Genomic DNA, 21,672 nt, shown 5'->3' with positions numbered 1-21,672 from the left:
TAGATAATAACCACCGCTATTACTAGCAACGGTAACATGGAATAGACTTAGTTTTTGGGTACTTGCCAGATTCTTATGGCCTGGATTGGCCACTGTTGGAAACAGGATGCTGGGCTTGATGGACCCTTGGTCTGACCCAGTATGGCATGTTCTTATGTTCTTATGTCAGTACTCCAATCTTCTTCAAGGCCTTCCTTTTCAGGCTCCAGAACCTCAGATTATCTTCACGACAGATGCCTTCAACCTAGGGTGGGGTGCTCATGTCAACGACCTGCAGACTCAGGGAACCTGGTCTCCACAGGAAGCCAAACATCAGATAAATTTTTTGGAGCTTCAGGTGATCAGATATGCCCTTGGAGTTTTTCAGGATTGCCTCTCAAACAAAACCATCCTGATTCAGACCGACAACCAGGTGGCAATGTGGTACATCAACAAGCAAGGGGGCATGGGCTCCTACCTTCTGTGGCAGGAAGCTGCACAGATATGGGCATGGGCTCTTTCCTACTCAATGTACCTCAAGGCGACCTACATGGCGGGTGTGGACAATGTTCTGGCGGACGAGCTGAGTCGAACCTTTCATCCGCACAAGTGGTCCCTCGACCCCACAGTAGTTGACACGCTCTTTCGATGCTGGGGTTATCCACATCTGGACCTCTTTGCGTCCATCCACAACTGAAAAGTAGAGAACTTCTGCTTGCTCACTCGAAGCCGCCACTCACAGCCGAGAGACGCGTTCGCCCTCTCGTGGTCCACAGGTCTCCTCTACGCGTACCCTCCACTTCCACTCATTTCCAAGACTCTCGTGAAGTTACGAAGGGACAAGGGCTCAATGATTCTGATAGCCCCTCACTGGCCTCGCCAAGCCTGGTTCCCAATCCTCCAGGACCTCTCTGTATGCCAGCATGTTCACCTCGGGGCAGACCCGCTACTGATCACTCAGAACAATGGGCGCCTACGCCACCCCAACCTCCAGGCCCTGACACTGACAGCCTGGATGTTGAAAGGCTGATACTCAGACTCCCTTAACCTTTCGGAGTCTGTATCTCAAGTCCTGGTAGCTTCACAAAAGCCTTCCACGAGACATTCTTATCGCTCTAAGTGGCAAAGATTTACGGTCTGGTGCACGTCTGTGTCCATCGACCCCTTTGCTTGTTCCACTGCGAAGTTTCTGGACTATCTCTGGCATATCTCAGAGTCAGGCCTGAAAACTTCCTCTATAAGAGTGCATGTCAGTGCAGTAGCCGCTTTCCACAACGGCATAGGAGACATGTCCATTTCCACGCATCCCTTAGTCACACATTACATGAGAGGTTTGCTCTACCTAAAGCCTCCCTTGCGCCCTCCAGCCCCCGCTTGGATCCTTAACGTGGTCTTAGGACAGTTCATGAAACCTCCATTTGAGCCTCTACAATCCTGCGATCTCCGCTATCTCACCTGGAAAGTAATTTTTCTTCTCACTATAACCTCCGCTCCCAGAGTTAGTGCGTTACAGGCATTAGTTACCTACCCGCCTTACACTAAATTTCTGCACGACAGAGTGGTCCTCTGTACACACCCTAAGTTTTTACCAAAGGTAGTGTCAGAGTTTCATCTTAATCATTCCATCATCTTACCAACTTTCTTTCCAAGGCCCCATTCAAATCCAGGAGAAAGGGCTCTACATTCCCTGGATTGTAAGTGTGCCCTAACATTTTATTTAGACCGCACGTCAGCCCACAGGAAATCCACCCAATTATTTGTTTCTTTTGATACCATCAAATTGGGAAATCCAGTGGTTTGATTCCTCCTGGCTGGCGGACTGTATCTCTTGCTACCAGCAAGCAGGCATTCCGCTACAAGACCGTGTTGAAGCACACTCTGTAAGGGCCGTTGCAACTTCAGTGGCATACCTTCGTTCGGTGCCACTTATCACTATTTGCCAAGTGCGACCTGGCGTTCTCTCCACACTTTCGCAGCCCATTATGGATAAGGCTGGCAGACAAGATTGCATTTTCGGCCAGTCTGTTCTGTGCAACCTATTCTCAGCTTAATACCCAAAGTCCTACCAGCGACCCGTCCTGGGTTTTTAGGATGCCTCTTACCCAAATCCACCCCTGTTGTTGTGCCTTTTGCATGTCTTTGGGTGCATTTGGTGCATTACTCAGGCATCCTCAGCTCGCTATTCACTCATGTGTGAGGACTACCATGCTGCTTGTCCTGTGAGAAAGCAGAGTTGCTTACCTGTAACAGGTGTTCTCATAGGACAGCAGGATGTTAGTCCTCACGAAACCCGCCCACCACCCCGCGAAGTTAGGTTCGCTTGCAATTTATTTTATTTTTTGCTCGTACTTTTACTATATACAAGACTGAAGGGGGACCCCTGCTGAATGCAGGGTTAGTGCCATGCTGGGCATGCCCAGTAGGTGCTAGTCAAAGTTCTAGAAACTTTGACAAAAGTGTTCCGTGATTGGGCTCCATCCTGATGATGTCACCCATGTGTGAGGACTAACATCCTTCTGTCCTGTGAGAACATCTGTTACAGGTAAGCAACTCTGCTTTCTCATTTTCACCCCTTCTTGGCACCCTCACTCTCCAGGAGACTCACTTGATCCACAGTCAGCTGTCCCTCTCAAAGCTCAGCCCAGCTAGCTCAGACAGCTGCCTCACTAACACTGCACAGGCACTTCCTTCTGACTCCCCTGCCCCCACCTACTTTGTATTGCCTCCACTTCTCAGGGCTTTCCCCACTCCTACATAGTCTGTTGCTTTTATAGTTCCCTAGGCTTTGTTAGGCTTACCTGCTCCTGGGGAGGGGGGGCCAGAAGTGATCCCTACTGCCTTCTTCCTCCAGGGTTTAAGAAAAAGAAAATTAAGTCATGGCCAAGAATATATGCATCACTGCTGCAGCTGAGGCTAGGGAAAGCCTACCCATGACAGCACAGCTCCAGATGGAATTCTGCTTTCCCACATGGAGCCAGTACAGCTAGGCAAACCTTACAGCCTTGCACCCCCCAGCCCCCACCCTCACCACACACAATTAAAAATGATGCATTTGTAATAGATTTTGCATGAAAAAAGGACATTCAAAGTACTCTCTTATGACATAAATATAACAACAAGTATACTATCTTTACATGCACTACTGTGATACCAAACAGAAAACCCTGAAAAAGTAAAAATATATTGAATCTCCTATTCCACTTCTGGAAATAACAACAACCTGGAATGAATTTGACTTTGCCTCAACACTTGAAATCCAAAAAATAATTAGAAAAATGAACCCAGCAAACCACCCATTGACAGCATCCCCATACAAACAATTAAACTACTCGATATCCCAATAATAAAATCATTAACGAACATAGTCAACCTCTCCCTCACTGAAGGAATATATCCTGAATGCCTAAAATCTGCAATCATCAAACCACTAATAAAAAAGAACAACCTACATCCAGAACTACAGACCCATATCCAATCTACTTTTCATTACAAAAATCATTAGGGATGTGAATCGTTTTTTGACGATTTAAAATATCGTCCGATATATTTTAAATCGTCAAAAATCGTTAGAGGCGATATATAATAGGAATTCCCCCGATTTATCATCAAAAATCGTAAATCGGGGGAAGGGGGAGGGGAAGGGGGAGGGCGGGAAAACCGGCACACTAAAACACCCTAAAACCCACTCCGACCCTTTAAAATAAATCCCCCACCCTCCTGAACCCCCCCAAAATGTCTTAAATTACCTGGGGTCCAGTGGGGGGGTCCCGGTGTGATCTTCCACTCTCAGGCCACAGGTGCGTTGATAGAAATGGCGCCGGCCGTAAGGCCGTATGGCCGGCGCCATTTTGCAATATGGCAACACGATTCGAGTGCAGGAGGTCGTTCCCGGACCCCCGCTGGACTTTTGGCAAGTCTTGTGGGGGTCAGGAGGCCCCCCCAAGCTGGCCAAAAGTCCCTGGGGGTCCAGCGGGGGTCCGGGAGCAATCTCCTACGCTTGTGACGTCGGGGGACAGGAACCAAAATGGCGCCGGCGCTACCTTTGCCCTGTCAAGGTAGCGCCGGTGCCATTTCTATCAATGCACCTGTGGCCCGAGAGTGGAAGATCACACCGGAACCCCCCACTGGACCCCAGGTAATTTAAGACATTTTGGGGGGGTTCGGGAGGGTGGGGGATTTATTTTAAAGGGTCGGGGTGGGTTTTAGGGTTGTTTTAGTGTGCCGGTTTTCCCGCCCTCCCCCGATTTACGATTTACACGATATTTAAAAAAACAAAACCGCGACGATCCGATTCCCTCCCCCCCAGCCAAAATCGATCGTTAAGAGGATCGATCTCACGATTCACATCTCTAAAAATCATAGAAAAAATCGTTCACTCCCAACTATCAGAATTCTTGGAAACGAACAACATACTTCAACCCCACAATTTGGTTTCAGAAAAAACTTAAGCACAGAAACATTACTCCTTTCACTTAATGACACAGTTCTTTGAGGATTCGACAAAGTTACATTTTAAAACTCCTGGATTTGTCAGCTGCCTTTGACACAGTTAACCATGCCTTTTTACTCGGCAGACTTTCTGAAATTGGAATATCAGGCACCATTCTAAAATGGTTCACCTCATATTTATCCCAAAGAAATTTCCAAGTAATATTCAACAATAACCTATCAAATAAAGTGATCCTAAATACAGGAGTCCCACAAAGATCTGCACTATCGGCAACACTTCTTAACATCTATCTCCTACCTATTTGTCACACACTCGATCATCTGGGTCTGTCACATTTCCTTTATGCTGACGGCATTCAAATATTAGTCCCAATTCAAAATTCGCTTGAAGAAACCTACAAGAAAATAACCTCTTATCTCTCAAAAATTAAGCAATGTCTCTCCAACTTAAAACTCATAATTAACATTGAGAAAACCAAATTAATCATCCTTGAAAAAAAAACAATGACTTATCCAGACAATCACTCAAAACAGAAAACCCAGAATCAATAATCTCTCCCGTTGACCAGCCAGAAACCTCGGAATTACAATTGACAAAGAATTATCCTTCAAAACTCACATTTCAAATAAAATCAAAGAAGGTCACTGGATGGCCGGCGCCATCTTTAAAAATGGCGCGGGCCATCCAGTGCTCCTACCATGTGACAGGGGCAGGCCAATGGCACAGATACCCTGTCACATGGTAAGGGCAAAGGGCCATCGGCGCCATTTTGATTAGTGGCAGCCGACGGCCCGGGAGCGGGAGATCGCTCCTGGGACCCCTACTGGACTACCAAGTACCTGTAAAAAGTTTTTGGGGGGGTCGGGAGGGTGGGGGAAGCTAAGGGATTAGTTTTAAAGGGTCAGGGTGGGTTTAGGGGTTATTTTTGTGTGCCGTTTTTCCCACCCTCCCCCAAAACGATAAGAGAACCCCCACGACAATATCGTGGGGGTTTCCTATCGTTTTGGGGGAGCCCCCGATTTCTGATGGTTTTGAAAATATCGATGATATTTTCAATCGTCCGAAGCCCGATTCACATCCCTATACAAAATATGTTAAATAAATAAATAAATAAATATAGTATTAGGGTTATTGTAATTTGCATCAGGTTTGGGCTTAGACCTCAAAGTTATTAGCACACTAAATTACAATTATAATATAATAAACCTCTCATACCAAAAATACTAATTGTCAACACCCAAACAGTAACAACCCTACTCATGATAAGGCAACACTGCAAATATTACACAAAGCCCTAAAACATCAATATACTCTTATTAGGAAAAACACAAGTTAAGCTGTTCTCTATATATCCCTACACAGAAACTATAACCTAACAGAATACCTCACCTTGGTCTGACACAGGCAGAGCACAGACAAATACAATATAAATATACAATAAAAGTATAAATAGAAACATATCCACAAAACCGAACTGGAAACCGTAACAAGCCAGATACTGTAAGGGGTAGATTTTAAAAAGCATTTACTCAAGTAAGTGGGCTTTTCAAAATTGCTACAATATATGCCATTGAATTGTCCATAGGATTTACTCAAGTAAGTGCACTTTACTCGAGTAAATAGCTTTTGAAAATTGCTACGATAGTATGTCACATTTACATGCATAACTCCTTTGAAAATGACCCCCTATGTGAATAACAGAAACATTCTTTATAAAACATCAAATAAAACCAAGAAATATAAAATATAATAGTAAAAGCATACTAAACAAAAGAACAAATATTTAAATATAGCAGATGAATAGAATATACACTAAGTAAAACCTCATATTTTTAAAAACATTTGTTTTGAAAACTTTTTTTGGTGATGGGAGACACATCAAAAAATTCCCAATTAAATCTAGAAAGGCTTTTTAAAAATCCCCTGCTTTCCATACCTGAGAATTTTTTTTATTTCCAGTCATCCTAAGATTGGCGTAGATTAGCTGGAGAGAGGAGGTACACACATTTTCTCTTTCCTCCTTTTTTCATACACAAACACACACACACACACACACACATTACAAGCAGGCTGCCTCATACATATACACACACAACTTACAAGCAGGCTGCCTCACACACACATACACACACACACACACAAAACACAAATAAGCTGCCTCACACACACATACACAACACACACAAGCAGGCTGCCACACACACACACAAACACACACACAAGCAGACTGCTACACACACACAAACTCACAGCACACAAAAGCAGGCTGCCCCCACACACACATACATATACACACACACACACACAAAACACAAATAAGCTGCCTCACACACACATACACACATACACAACACACACAAGCAGGCTGCCACACACAAAACACAAACAGACTGCCTCATACACACACATACAGACACACAAAAACACAAGGAGGCTTTTACCTTCCCAACTTACTGCATTTTTGTCTGATAAGGTCGCATTGCCAATTACTTTATCTTCCTCTCCTATTGCCATAGACTGAGCAAAAGGGTTTGGCATAGGTTCTGTTGAAACTGAGTATGATCCCCGATTAGCCAGTCTGTTTCTTATTTGCGTTATTTCTTGAGGTTGTGATAGGATCCCTCTTTTAGTGGACTTGGATATTGAGACAATTTTCTTTTTTTTTTTTCTTTCCTATTTCTTTTCCTTCTTAAGATTATAAAGGAAACTGTTTTATCTTTTTTTTCCTGTAAAAAATTTTCTTCTTTCATAATCTTTTATGTAATTTTTGCCTGTGTTTACAACTCATGTTTTTCTTGAATGTAATTGGAAAAATCATAAATTAAAAATAAAAACAAAACAAAAAAAACACAAGAAGGCTGCCACACACACACACACACATATATATACACATACAAGCAGACTGCCTCACACACCACACAAAACACAAGAAGGCTGCCTCATACACACATACACAACACACAAGCAGGCTGCCTCACACACACACTCATGACACATAAGTAGGCTGCCTAACACAGGCTAGAGGATGGGAATAAATAAAAAGCGTAACTGGCACAAAGCGACAATTACTGTCCTTAAGAGAAACATGGGGGTAACCTGCTCGGAACGGCAGTTACTACCCTTAAGAGAAACATGGGGGTAACCTGCACGGAGCGGCAGTTACTACCTAGGGAAGCTTGCTGGGCAGACTAGATGGACCATTTGGTCTTTTTCTGATGTCATTACTATTTATTTATTTATTTATTTTATTTAGCATTTTTTATATACCGAGGTATAGCAGAGTTGCCTTTGCTCCAGTTTACACTTATAACAAGGTAGGTGTTAATTTCTCTGGGCACCGGGGAAATTCACAGAAAAGCAGTAAAAACTGCTTTTCTGTGCACCCTCCGACTTAATATCATGGCAATATTAAGTCGGAGATCCTGAAGAGTAAAAAAAGTAGAAAAAAAAGAAAAAAAAATTTTAAATGGGCCAGCGGCTGTCAGGCCGAAAACCAGATGCTCAATTTTGCCGGCGTCCGGTTTCCGAGCCCGTGGCTGTCAGCGGGCTCGAGAACCGATGCCGGCAAAATTGAGCGTCGGCTGTCAAACCCGCTGACAGCCACCGCTCCGGGTCAAAAGGAGACGCTAGGGACGTGCTAGTGGTCCTAGCGCCTCCTTTTGCCCGTTTCTACCGCACCACCTAATTTAAATACAGAATCGCGCGCAGAGGCGAGTGGCCTGTGCGCGCGCCGGGAGAGCGGATGTTTGTCGGCTCTCCCACGAACTTTACTGAATCGGCCCGTCTGTGATCAATCAACTTTAGTCTGCCTCCATATCATATTCCTTCTTGGGATTGCTTTAGTAAATCTTTCTCTAGTTGAAAGACTTTATCTTTTCTTTGACCCTTTATAGATAAAGATATATATCTCATCTCACCTGTTGTATACCTGCTCATAAAATCTGCTTGGCTGATCTCTACTCATAGTTTCATCACTATACCAGTATTCTTGCTGCTCAGTTTCCTACCCAATGTATAGTGTTTGGTGTTCTTGCTTCCAAGGAAACGTATGCCTCATCAGCTTTCCTAATTCTGTATTTGTATTGTATTTCTGAGAAGAATGAGCAAGTTGCCTTAGTCTGATAATACTTTATTTTCCTTGCTGTAGCTTCATATTGATTTGAATGATGAACAAGGGGCTTTTTTTCTAAAGCCCAGACCCACCACCCACTGCATCTACCCAGTGCTCAGAGAAGGGCAGCCAGAAGATATGACCTTCGGAACAGGTAATCACAGTGATTATAACAAAGCACAAGAAATCAGATTCCTCCAGGGCTTCTTTTACTCCCATCATTTTGAGCCTTCACTTGGCTAATAGTGCCAGGTCTTCATGTTTTGTCAATAAGCAACTGTCATAAACAGGCTTATTTTGGGGCTGACAAAAACATATTTTTAGAGTCAGAATAAAGAAATTTGAATCATGCAGGAGGCAGAATCACCATCCTTAAACCCCACCATCCCCAACCTTGCCCACTGTGAGTTAATCACCCATAAGTTTATGCAGCATTTAAGTTCCTCCCAAAGGCCTCCACCCTGAATATATTTACTCTGGCTCAGAGCAGGGGTAACTTTGTGTGCCTTCCTATGTGCTGAGTAGCTCCCATTTTGTTGTTTATGAGGAAAAATACCTATTTTATTTTTTTCTCCCATGAAATATCATAGGAGCTAGGCCGTGTCATCTTGTTTTCCATTCAGTGTATCATACTGCATTGGAATGGACTATGAATAGAGACTTTTGTTTTAATTTTTTATTGTATTTTGTCTGGGACTTTCATTATTAGAACAAAAAAGAAATCTGATTTTTTTCCTGTGTGTTATATCAAAGTTGTTTTTCTACTGACGTCTTTTGTTATAACATTGAAATTCCCAGGCAAAAAAAAAAATAAAGAGTGAAAACAAATGTCCCTAAATATGAAATAATGACAGTAATGAGATTTTCAATTATTATGTTTTGTAGCAATTTCTTGAAACTTAAAAAAAACCAATATTGAAAGAGAAGGACTAGCTAGATGAAGAAGGCTGAAGCTGGCCCACTTCATGGTATCTTCTCAATAAGGCAAACAGCAGTAGTATCTGATGTTGGAAGTTTTATAATGGGCAGCATCACCATAAAGCTGATGATTCAGAGTTCAATAAACTGACAAATTATCTTTTTCTACAGTCACCACCGTCTTTTTTTTAGATAAATCTTTTTTATTGAAGTTTAGAAACAGGATGCCATATCAATGGAAATATGAACATTAACAATAATAATGAGAGTCCTGTACAATATATCTATTTATTTATTTAACATCTTTTCTATACCGTTGTTAAGTTATATACCAACACAATGCAAGGCACTTATAGTATTGTTAAAATTAAATTGGTTAATACTTTCTATCAAAGTGCCAATAAGGTTCCGGTTACATAATTTCAAAAATAAAGACTATTTGATGAATGTCATACATTGTGTCCATTTATACGTGTAACAGATTTACTTTACATGTATAATTCTTTTGTACTGTATATTTTATCTAATGTTAGCGGTGAAATAATAAAATAACAAAATACGCACATATTGAACTAAGTGCTGTGTGCTGATGTTCTGCTGCCTGCTTTATTTATTTTCCTATTCTCCATTCTCTTTGTAAAACGCTTGTTTGAAAAGCCAGGTCTTTAAACTTTTTTTTAAAAGTTTGAAATTTCTCTGTAATCTGATCTCAAGGGCCATGGTGTTCCATAGTATAGGTCCTGCTAAAGATAGTGCCCGCTCTCTAACTTGGGTCAGTCTTGCTGTCCTAACAGAAGGGATGGTTAGGAGGGCTTTGTTAGCCGATCTAAGATTTCTTTGTGGGACATGTACCGCAGTGCTGTGTTCAGCCACTCTGATTTTTCGTCATGAATTAATTTATGTATTGTGCATAGTGTTTTGTATTGTACTGTATGTTCTATGGGTAGCCAGTGTAATTCTGCTAGTGTTTCAGTAATGTGATCTCTTTTCCTTTTACCAGTAAGTATTCTTGCGGCAGAGTTTTGTAATATTTGGAGTGGTCTTATAGTTGTGTATGGTAATCCCAAAAACAGTGTGTTGCAGTAGTCAGTGCTTGCAAATATTAGTGCTTGTAGAACTGTTCAAAAGTTTGTTGGTGTTAGTAAAGGTTTTAGCCTCCTGAGAACCATAAGTTTAGCATATCCTTCTTTTACTTTCAGTGAGATGTGTTGTTTAAGGCTGAGTTCTGTGTCAATTATTACACCGAGATTCTGTACCTTCTCGCCTAATTCTACTTTCTGATTATTTTTAAGCATAATTGGAGTTTGAATAATCTCAATATTTTTTCATTCTAAATGTAGCAATTCAGTTTTTTCGATATTAATAACTAGCTCCATTTGGTTTAGTAGTTGTTTGATTATGTCTAGGTACATGTTAGCTAGGTTTAATGTTCTTTCAATTGTGTCATCAATGGGTAGAATTAGTTGTATGTCATCAGCATATATGTAATATATGATTTCCAGGTCTGTCAGTAGATGGCACAAAGGAAGCAGATAAATGTTAAAGAGTGTCGCGGACAGAGCTGATTTATTTTCTCTGACATTACATTTTTAATCTGTACTTGAAAAAAATCTGTTACTTAGATATGATCTGAACCAGGCAATTGTGTTGCTATGTAGTCCTATTTCTTCTAGTCTTTTTAAAAGTATATCATGATTTACTGTGTCAAAAGCTGATGATAGGTCTAACAGCACAAGAATGTAATGTTTTCCACTATCAAATCCTCTCAGAATATTGTCTATCAGTTTAATAGGTACAGACTGCATATTACAGACTAAATGTAACACATTTTAAAAACTTTACACTTAAGTACTAGGTACAGGTCCCCCTCCCATCTCCCAACTATCTTCCCAATTCCCACCCTTCCCTTGTGCAGTGTAGGATTTCATCTGTTGGAGACAGATTTTTTTTATATGATGTTTGTAGAGCCTTAATCATAGCTTTATAGTGTGCTGAATATGAACATAAAAACATAAGAAATTGCCATCCTGGGTCAGACCAAGGGTCCATCAAGCCCAGCATCCTGTTTCCAACAGAGGCCAAAACCAGGCCACAAGAACCTGGCAATTACCCAAACACTAAGAAGAACCCATGCTACTGATGAAATTAATAGCAGTGGCTATTCCCTTAGGGGCGGATCTTCAAAACTCCGCGAATAGCTTACTTTTGTTTGCGCTCCAGGCGCAAACAAAAGTAAGCTGGATTTTAGTAGATACGCGCGGAGCCGCGCATATCTACTAAAAAACCTGGGTCGGCGCGCGCAAGGCTATCAATTTTGTATAGCCGGTGCGCGCCGAGCCGCGCGGCCTACCCCCGTTCCCTCCGAGGCCGCTCCGAAATCGGAGCGGCCTCGGAGGGAATCCTCTAACACCCTCCCCTAACCTTCCCCTCCCTTCCTCTACCTAACCCACCCGCCCAGCCCTGTCTAACCCCCCCCCTTACCTTTGTTGGGGGATTTACGCCTCCCAGAGGGAGGCGTAAATCCCCGCGCGCCAGCGGGCCTCCTCCGCGCCGGGCCGCGACCTGGGGGCGGGTACGGAGGGCGTGGCCACGCCCCCGGACCGCCCAGGGCCGTAGCCACGCCCCCGTACCCGCCCCCAAAACGCTGCCGACACGCCCCCAAAACGGCGCGCCGACAGGGACCGCCCCCCGACACGCCCCCCTCGGAGAACCCCGGGACTTACGCGAGTCCCAGGGCTCTGCGCGCGCCGGTGGGCCTATGTAAAATAGGCGCACCGGCGCGCAGGGCCCTGCTCGCGTAAATCCAGGCGGATTTACGCGAGCAGGGCTCTGAAAATCCGCCCCTAAGTATAATTGATTAATAGCCATTAATGGACTTCTCCTCCAAGAACTTATCCAAACCTTTTTTGAACCCAGCTACACTAACTGCACTAACCACATCCTCTGGCAACAAATTCCAGAGCTTTATTGTGCGTTGAGTGAAAAAGAATTTTCTCCGATTAGTCTTAAATGTGCTACTTGCTAACTTCATGGAATGCCCCCTAGTCCTTCTATTATTCAAAAGTGTAAATAACCGAGTCACATCTACTCGTTCAAGACCTCTCATGATCTTAAAGACCTCTATCATATCACCCCTCAGCAGTCTCTTCTCCAAGCTGAACAGCCCTAACCTCTTCAGCCTTTCCTCATAGGGGAGCTGTTCCATCCCCTTTACCATTTTGGTTGCCCTTCTCTGTACCTTCTCCATCGCAACTATATCTTTTTTGAGATGTGGCGACCAGAATTGTACGCAGTATTCAAGGTGCGGTCTCACCATGGAGCGATACAGAGGCATTATGACATTTTCCGTTCTATTAAACATTCCTTTCTAATAATTCCTAACATTCTATTTGCTTTTTTGACTGCTGCAGCACACTGAGCCGACGATTTTAAATTATTATCCACTATGATGCCTAGATCTTTTTCCTGGGTGGTAGCTCCTAATATGGAACCTAACATCGTGTAACTACAGCAAGGGTTATTTTTCCCTATATGTAACACCTTGCACTTGTCCACATTAAATTTCATCTGCCATTTGGATGCCCAATCTTCCAGTCTTGCAAGGTCCTCCTGTAATGTATCACAGTCTGCTTGTGATTTAACTACTCTGAATAATTTTGTATTATCCGCAAATTTGATAACCTCACTCGTCGTATTCCTTTCCAGATTATTTATATATATATTGAAAAGCACCCGTCCAAGTACAGATCCCTGAGGCACTCCACTGTTTACCTTTTCCACTGAGAAAATTGACCATTTAATCCTACTCTCTGTTTCCTGTCTTTTAACCAGTTTGTAATCCACGAAAGGACATCACCTCCTATCCCATGACTTTTTAGTTTTCTTAGAAGCCTCTCATGAGGGACTTTGTCAAACGCCTTCTGAAAATCCAAATACACTACATCTACCGGTTCATCTTTATCCACATGTTTATTAACCCCTTCAAAAAAATAAAGCAGATTTGTTAGGCAAGACTTCCCTTGGGTAAATCCATGTTGACTGTGTCCCATTAAATCATGTCTTTCTATATACTCTACCATTTTGATCTTGAGAATAGTTTCCACTATTTTTCCCGCCACTGAAGTCAGGCTCACTGGTCTATAGTTACCCGGATACCCCTGGAGCCTTTTTTAAATATTGGGGTTACATTGGCCACCCTCCAGTCTTCAGGTACAATGGATGATTTTAATGATAGGTTAAAAATTTTAACTAATAGATCAGAAATTTCATTTTTTAGTTCCTTCAGAACCCTAGGATGCATACCATCTGGTCCAGGTGATTTGCTACTCTTTAGTTTGTCAATCAGGCCTACTACATCTTCCAGGTTCACAGTGATTTCGTTCAGTTCGTCTGACTCATCACCCCTGAAAAACATCTCTGGAACTGGTATCTCCCCAACATCCTCATTAGTAAACACGGAGGCAAAGAATTCATTTAGTCTTTCTGCAATGACCTTAGCTTCCCTAAGAGCCCCTTTAACCCCTCTGTCATCTAATGGTCCAACCGAGTCCCTCACAGGTTTCTTGCTTTGGATATATTTTAAAAAGTTTTTATTATGAGTTTTTGCCTCTATAGCCAACTTCATTTCAAATTCTCTCTTCGCCTGTCTTATCAATGTTTTACATTTATCTTGACAATGCTTATGTTTTATCCTATTTTCTTCTAATGGATCCTTCTTCCAATTTTTGAAGGATTTTTTTGGCTAAAATAGCCTCTTTCACCTCACCTTTTAACCATGACGGTAATCGTTTTGCCTTCCTTCCACCTTTCTTAATGCGTGGAATACATATGGACTGTGCCTCTAGGATTGTATTTTTAAACAATGTCCAAGCCTGTTGAACACTTAACCTTTGCAGCTGCACCTTTCAGTTTTTTTCTATTTTCCTCATTTTATCAAAGTTTCCCTTTTTAAAATTTAGTGTTAAAGCTGCAGATTTACTTATTGTCCCCCTTCCAGTTATTAGTTTAAATTTGATCATGTTATGATCACTGTTGCCAAGTGCCCCCACCACCGTTACTTCTCTCACCAAATCTTGCGTTCCACTAAGAATTAAATCTAAAATAGCTCCCTCTCTTGTTGGTTCCTGAACCAATTGCTCCATGAAGCAATCATTTATTACATCCAGGAACTTTATGTCTCTAGCAAGTCCTGATGTTACATTTACCCAGTCAATATTGGGGTAATTGAAATCTCCCATTATTATTGCTCTGCCAAATTGGTGTGCTTCCCTGATTTCTCTTAGCATTTCATCATCTGTCTGACCATTTTGTCCAGGTGGACGGTAGTATACTCCTATCACTATACTCTTACCCAACATACATGGGATTTCTACCCATATAGATTCTACTGAGCATTTACTCTCTTGTATGAACTTTATCCTGTTGGACTCTATACCCTCCCGGACATAAAGTGCCACACCCCCACCAAGTTGATCTTCCCTAACATTACGATATAATTTGTACCTTGATACAGCACTGTCCCATTGGTTATCCTCCTTCCACCAAGTCTCTGTGATGCCAATTATGTCAATCTCCTCATTTGCTGCTATACACTCTAACTCTCCCATCTTACTTCTTAGACTTCTGGCATTGGCATACAGACATTTCAAAGTGTGGTTTTTGCTTGTTTTAACAACCTGCTTTTCAGTTTTTTGGGATAATTCGGAAATCATTAGCTTTGGTGATTTTTTTACATATAGGCATATGAACTATGTTTGCTTTTAATGGAACCTCTCTGTTGGGATGCCCTAACTCTCCTGTTTCATTAGTATCCTTCAAGGATACATTTCTCTGAACCATGCACTCCTGAGTGACTGTCGGCTTTCCCCCTTGTTCTAGTTTAAAAGCTACTCTATCTCCTTTTTGAAAGTTAGTGCCAGCAGCTTGGTTCCACTCTGGTTAAGGTGGAGCCCTCCTTTCGGAAAAGTCTCCCCTTTCCCCAAAAGTTTCCCCAGTTCCTTACAAAGCTGAATCCCTCTTCCCTGCACCATCATCTCATCCACGCATTGAAATTCTGGAGCTCTGCCTGCCTCTGGGGACCTGCACGTGGAACAGGAAGCATTTCATAGAATGCCACCCTGGAGGTTCTGGATTTCAGCTTCCTACCTAAAATCCTAAATTTGGCTTCCAGGACCTCTCTCCCACATTTTCCTATGTCGTTGGTGCCCACATGTACCACGACAGCCGGCTCCTCCCCAGCACTGTCTATAATCCTATCTAGGTGACGCGTGAGGTCTGCCACCTTCGCACCAGGCAGGCAAGTTACCAGGCAGTCCTCACGACCACCAGCCACCCTGCTATCTACATTTCTAATAATCGAATCACCAACTATGATGGCCGGCCTAACCCTTCCCTCCTGGGCAGTAGCCCTGGGAGATTTCTCCTCAGTGCGAGAGGACAATACATCACCTGGAGAGCAGGTCCTTGCTACAGGATCACTTCCTGTGTCACCAGGGTGATGTTCTCCTACTGGGAGACCTTTCTGATCCAAGGCAGCACTGGGGCTGCCAGAATGGATTTGGGACTTGGCTACTATGTCCCTAAAGGTCTCGTCAATGTACCTCTGTGTCTCCCTCAGCTCCTCCAAGTCTGCTACCCTAGCCTCCAGAGATCGGACTTGTTCCCTGAGAGCCAGGAGCTCTTTGCATCGAGTGCACACATACAATGGGGTTTTTTTCAACTTTAATGGGAAATGAATATCATATGTAACTAATGGACGAATCGGGGTCCCCCGAAAACGGATGCAACGGATTTGGGTCCCGACGAATACGAATACCGAATCCGTCCCTACTGCAAATCCCTACTGCAAGGTGCCAGATATTTTTACTGGACTTCTGGCCTTTCACAAAGCCAACTTGTCCATCAGAAATTAACTCTGAAAAAATTGTTTTTAAGCGATTTGCTAAGATTTTGGCACAAATCTTGATATCCACATTTAATAATGAAATGGGTCTATAAGATGAGGTCAGCTGTGAATCTCTACCAGGTTTTGGTAATTCAATGATTTGTGCCTGTTTCATAGTGTCCAGCATGAAGCCATTCACTATCATTTCTGCATAAAGTTTCTGCAGGGGATCCAATATACTAGAAGCCAAGGATTTATAAAATGAAGCAGTTAATCCATCTGGACCTGGAGCCTTCATAACTTTTAAGTCTTTAATAGCGGTTTCAATCTCTACTTTTTGAATAGGACAATTTAAGTAATCTAAAGCTTTCTCTGACAGTGACGGTAAGGATACTTGTGAGAGGAAGTTTTCCTTTTCTGTCTAGTCAGTTTTTTTCTCTTGTGTATAGGGACTCATAATATAATTGAAAGAGCTCTCCGATAGCAGAGGAGGTTACCACTTTCCCTTGTTTGTTGGTCAGTGAGGTAATAAAGGATGTCCCCAGTTTGGGTTTGATAAAGCTTGCCAGGAGTTTGCCCGCCTTATTACCATATAAATAAACTCTATGTCAGAGGGCAGTCACCGATGACAGCGCTCTATGGTGTAATTTATCATTAACTACTTTTTGTAACATCCAAAACTTTTGCTTATCTCCTTCTGCTTTAGATTGGATATATTTCTTTTTTGCTTCCTTTATCTTATTTGTAAGATCTAAGATATCTTTATCTAACTCTTTCCTTTTCCTATGGTGTACCCAATGATCTCTCCTCACATCATCACCTTTGCTGTTTCCCAGAAAGGTATAGGCTGACTTTTATGTTGTTCATTGTAGGTGTCATATAACTGCCATTTATCTTGTAGAAATTGCTTGAATTTCTTTTTTTTTTTTTTGCAAAATAATTTTATTGTAAAGACAAGCATTTCCACTAGCACTGCAATATATTCAAAAACAATAGCAACAAGAGAACAAACAGTACAGTAGTGATGCTGGCCTCCTGTTTAGTAACAATACCCACCCCAATAAGCAACCAAAACCTCCACCACTCCCAACATATTCAAACTGCACAACCAATTTCTTATCTTGAATCAGCCATCCTGGCATTTTCCACTGAGCTCTGTGATTCTGACAAGGGCCCAATAGCATGGAACATGATACTGGCAGTAATCAGAAATGACCAAATCCTCAATATCAGCTTTAGAACAATAGGAGAATAAAGATTGAGAAACAAAAATATAGTCTATTCTCAATATAGAGGGGTGGGATTTGGCTAGATGAGTGTAATCTCTAGTACTGGGATTTAAAGTACGCCAGATATTAATGATATGCAAAGTGTCACAAAATAAATTCAGCCCTTTGGAGCATTTGGCATAAGTAGTTGGATTTCCTCGGTGACGTCCATCTGGGGGTCCATAGCACAGTTCATATGTCCTCCCATTATGATATCTGCAGTGCCCAAATCCACTATTTTTGATAGCAGTTGTGTAAAAAAAAGCTATGGTCATATAAATTGGGGCAATATACAGCTGCTAAAATAATGGGTTTCCCAAATATGTGTTCTTGAACTAGTACATATCTACCAGTATCATCTAAGAACATAAGAACATAAGAAATTGCCATGCTGGGTCAGACCAAGGGTCCAGCAAGCCTAGCATCCTGTTTCCAACAGAGGCCAAACCAGGCCACAAGAACCTGCTACTGATGCAGTTAATAGCAATGGCTATTCCCTAACTAAACTTGATTAATAGTTCTCCTCCAAGAACATATCCAAACCTTTTTTGAACCCAGCTACACTAACTGCACTAACCACATCCTCTGGCAACAAATTCCAGAGCTTTATTGTGCATTGAGTGAAAAAGAAATTTCTCCGATTAGTCTTAAATGTGCTACTTGCTAACTTCATGGAATGCCCCCTAGTCCTTCTATTATTCAAAAGTGTAAATAACCGATTCACATCTACTCGTTCAAGACCTCTCATGATCTTAAAGACCTCTATCATATCCCTCCTTAGCCGTCTCTTCTCCAAGCTGAACAGACCTAATCTCTTCAGCCTTTCCTCATAGGGGAGCTGTCCCATTCCATTTATCATTTTGGTTGCCTTTCTCTGTACCTTCTCCATCGCAACTATATCTTTTTTGAGATGCGGCAACCAGAATTGTACAGAGTATTCAAGGTGCGGTCTCACCATGGAGCGATATAGAGGCATTATGACATTTTCCGTTTTATTAACCATTCCCTTCCTAATAATTCCTAACATTCTGTTTGCTTTTTTGACTGCTGCAGCACACTGAGCCGACGATTTTAAAGTTTTATCCACTATGATGCCTAGATCTTTTTCCTGGGTGGTAGCTACTAATATGGAACCTAACATCGTGTAACTACAGCAAGGGTTATTTTTCCCTATATGCAACACCTTGCACTTGTCCACATTAAATTTCATTTGCCATTTGGATGCCCAGTCTTCCAGTCTTGCAAGGTCCTCCTACAATGTATCACAATCCGCTTGTGATTTAACTACTCTGAATAATTTTATATCATCTGCAAATTTGATAACCTCACTCGTCGTATTCCTTTCCAGATCATTTATATATATATTGAAAAGCACCGGTCCAAGTACAGATCCCTGAGGCACTCCACTGTTACCCTTTTCCACTGAGAAAATTGACCATTTAATCCTACTCTCTGTTTCCTGTCTTTTAACTAGTTTGTAGTCCACGAAAGGGCATCGCCTCCTGTCCCATGACTGTTTAGTTTTCTTAGAAGCCTCTCATGAGGGAATTTGTTAAATGCCTTCTGAAAATCCGAATACACTACATCTACCGGTTCACCTTTATTGACATTAGGGATCTGAATCGTTTTAGGACGATTAAAATTATCGTCCGATAATTTTAATATCGTCTTAAACCGTTATGGAACACAATACAATAGAGATTCTAACGATTTATCGTTATAAATCGTTAGAATCGTGAGCCGGCACACTAAAACCCCCTAAAACCCACCCCCGACCCTTTAAATTAAATCCCCCACCCTCCCGAACCCCCCCCCCAAATGACTTAAATAACCTGCGGGTCCAGCGGCGGTCCGGAACGGCAGCGGTCCGGAACAGGCTCCTGCTACTGAATCTTGTTGTCTTCAGCCGGCGCCATTTTCCAAAATGGCGCCGAAAAATGGCGGCGGCCATAGACGAACACGATTGGACGGCAGGCGGTCCTTCCGGACCCCCACTGGACTTTTGGCAAGTCTTGTGGGGGTCAGGAGGCCCCTCCCAAGCTGGCCAAAAGTTCCTGGAGGTCCAGCGGGGGTCAGGGAGTGATTTCCCGCCGCGAATCGTTTTCGTACGGAAAATGGCGCCGGCAGGAGATCGACTGCAGGAGGTCGTTCAGCGAGGCGCTGGAACCCTCGCTGAACGACCTCCTGCAGTCGATCTCCTGCCGGCGCCATTTTCCGTACGAAAACGATTCGCGGCGGGAAATCTCTCCCTGACCCCCGCTGGACCTCCAGGAACTTTTGGCCAGCTTGGGGGGGGCCTCCTGACCCCCACAAGACTTGCCAAAAGTCCAGCGGGGGTCCGGAAGGACCTCCTGCCGTCCAATCGTGTTCGTCTATGGCCGCCGCCATTTTTCGGCGCCATTTTGGAAAATGGCGCCGGCTGAAGACAACAAGATTCAGTAGCAGGAGCCCGTTCCGGACCGCTGCCGTTCCGGACCGCCACTGGACCCGCAGGTTATTTAAGTCATTTGGGGGGGGGGTTCGGGAGGGTGGGGGATTTAATTTAAAGGGTCGGGGGTGGGTTTTAGGGGGTTTTAATGTGCCGGTTTTGCGATTTTACGTTTTTTCGATTTTTCACGATTTTTCACGATTTTTCACGATTTTTCACGATATTTTACCCCCCCAAACGGCAACAATACGATTCCCTCCCCCTCCCAGCCGAAATCGATCGTTAAGACGATCGAGGACACGATTCACATCTCTAATTGACATGTTTATTAACCCCTTCAAAAAAATGAAGCAGATTTGTTAGGCAAGACTTCCCTTGGGTAAATCCATTTTGACAGTGTTCCATTAAACCATGTCTTTCTATATGCTCTAAGATTTTGATCTTGAGAATAGTTTCCATTATTTTTCTGGCACTAAAGTTTTATGTTCTATAAACGCTACAGATTTATGGATTAGGATGGTCACCCCCCTACTTTTACAGGTTCCAGAGGCGGAGAATACCTGACCTACCCAATGTTTTGTAAGTTTCATGTGCTCCTTGTGAGACATAGTGTTTCCTGAGAAAAGTGATTGAGCTATTTAGTTTTTGTAAGTGGGTTAGCACCTTTTTGTTACGCTCAGGCTTGTGAACCCTTGGTCGACGGGAGGATGGTATACCTTTCAGAGGATCCGTAGGTTCTCTCGTCGGGAGGCGAGGCAGAGCAGAAGACGGGATGAGCTTACTCTTGACACTGGAGACTAAGGCGGCAGCGGAGACAGATGAAGAGACGAGAAGAGGAGCTGTGTCTTCACCTCTGGAAGTCTGTAGTCTCCCCAGGAGGAGCCCGTAGGGACCCAGACCGCTGGGACTTAGGTAGACCTTTGAGAGGTCAGGTGTTGGTACAAGGGCTGACTGGAGCTTCGCCCTGGAAGCCCGCGGTCACCCCGGGAGGACCACATAGGGACCCGGGCCGCTGGGACTTAGGTGGGCCCTTGGAGACGGTAGTCTTGAAGGAGTCATAGGTCGAGTGCCAGAGGGTCATCGCTCACCAGTCCAAAGTTGTGCACCAGAGAAACACCGCTTGCCAATCCGAAGTCAGGAACCAGAGAATCACCGCAAGCCAATCCGAAGTCAGGAACCAGGAACACCAAGACGAAACAGGAAACAGAATCCAAGCTCAAGGAACTCACCGAAGCAAGCAGACTAGACAGCATTGGAGGACGTTGCCAAGTCAAGGAATGAGCAGAGGAAGCCTCCTTTTGTACTTCCCCTGCTCAGGTTGATCAGAAATAGGTGAGGCTGGTTAAGGGATCAGGGCCCTTTAAATCTGAGAAGGAGGCGCGACCTCGCGCCTAAAGATGGCGGTGGCCATCTTGAATTTCCTCCGTGGAGGAAACGCTGCTGAACACCGCGAGGGAGGAGCAGGGACGGCTCCTCCTGCGGCGATCAGCATGGGGACCCATGCCGGAGCAATGGCTCTAGCGTCGGGGGCTTCCCCCGGAATTCCCGCGGCGGGTCGCCGTCGCGGGTGAGGTAGGGGATCGCAGCCGTGGCCTCCCACAGCTGTGGAACACAACAGTACTCCCCCTCTTTAGG

The 21,672-nt window shown here is 43.4% G+C and overlaps 1 protein-coding gene across 1 annotated transcript in view; it reads left to right on the top strand.

Annotated features, from left to right (window-relative positions):
* Positions 1–21,672, top strand: part of HYDIN (HYDIN axonemal central pair apparatus protein) — a 1,819,717-nt gene that overhangs the window by 1,371,264 nt on the left and 426,781 nt on the right. The window contains exon 63 of the mRNA XM_029609235.1: positions 8,577–8,694. Coding sequence (XP_029465095.1) covers positions 8,577–8,694 — 118 coding nt within the window. The remainder of the gene's footprint in view (positions 1–8,576; positions 8,695–21,672) is intronic.

This window comes from Rhinatrema bivittatum, chromosome 7 (genome assembly GCF_901001135.1).
Source record: "Rhinatrema bivittatum chromosome 7, aRhiBiv1.1, whole genome shotgun sequence".
Classification (NCBI taxonomy): Eukaryota; Metazoa; Chordata; class Amphibia; order Gymnophiona; family Rhinatrematidae; genus Rhinatrema; species Rhinatrema bivittatum.
This window is presented reverse-complemented; position numbering and strand designations above follow the sequence as displayed.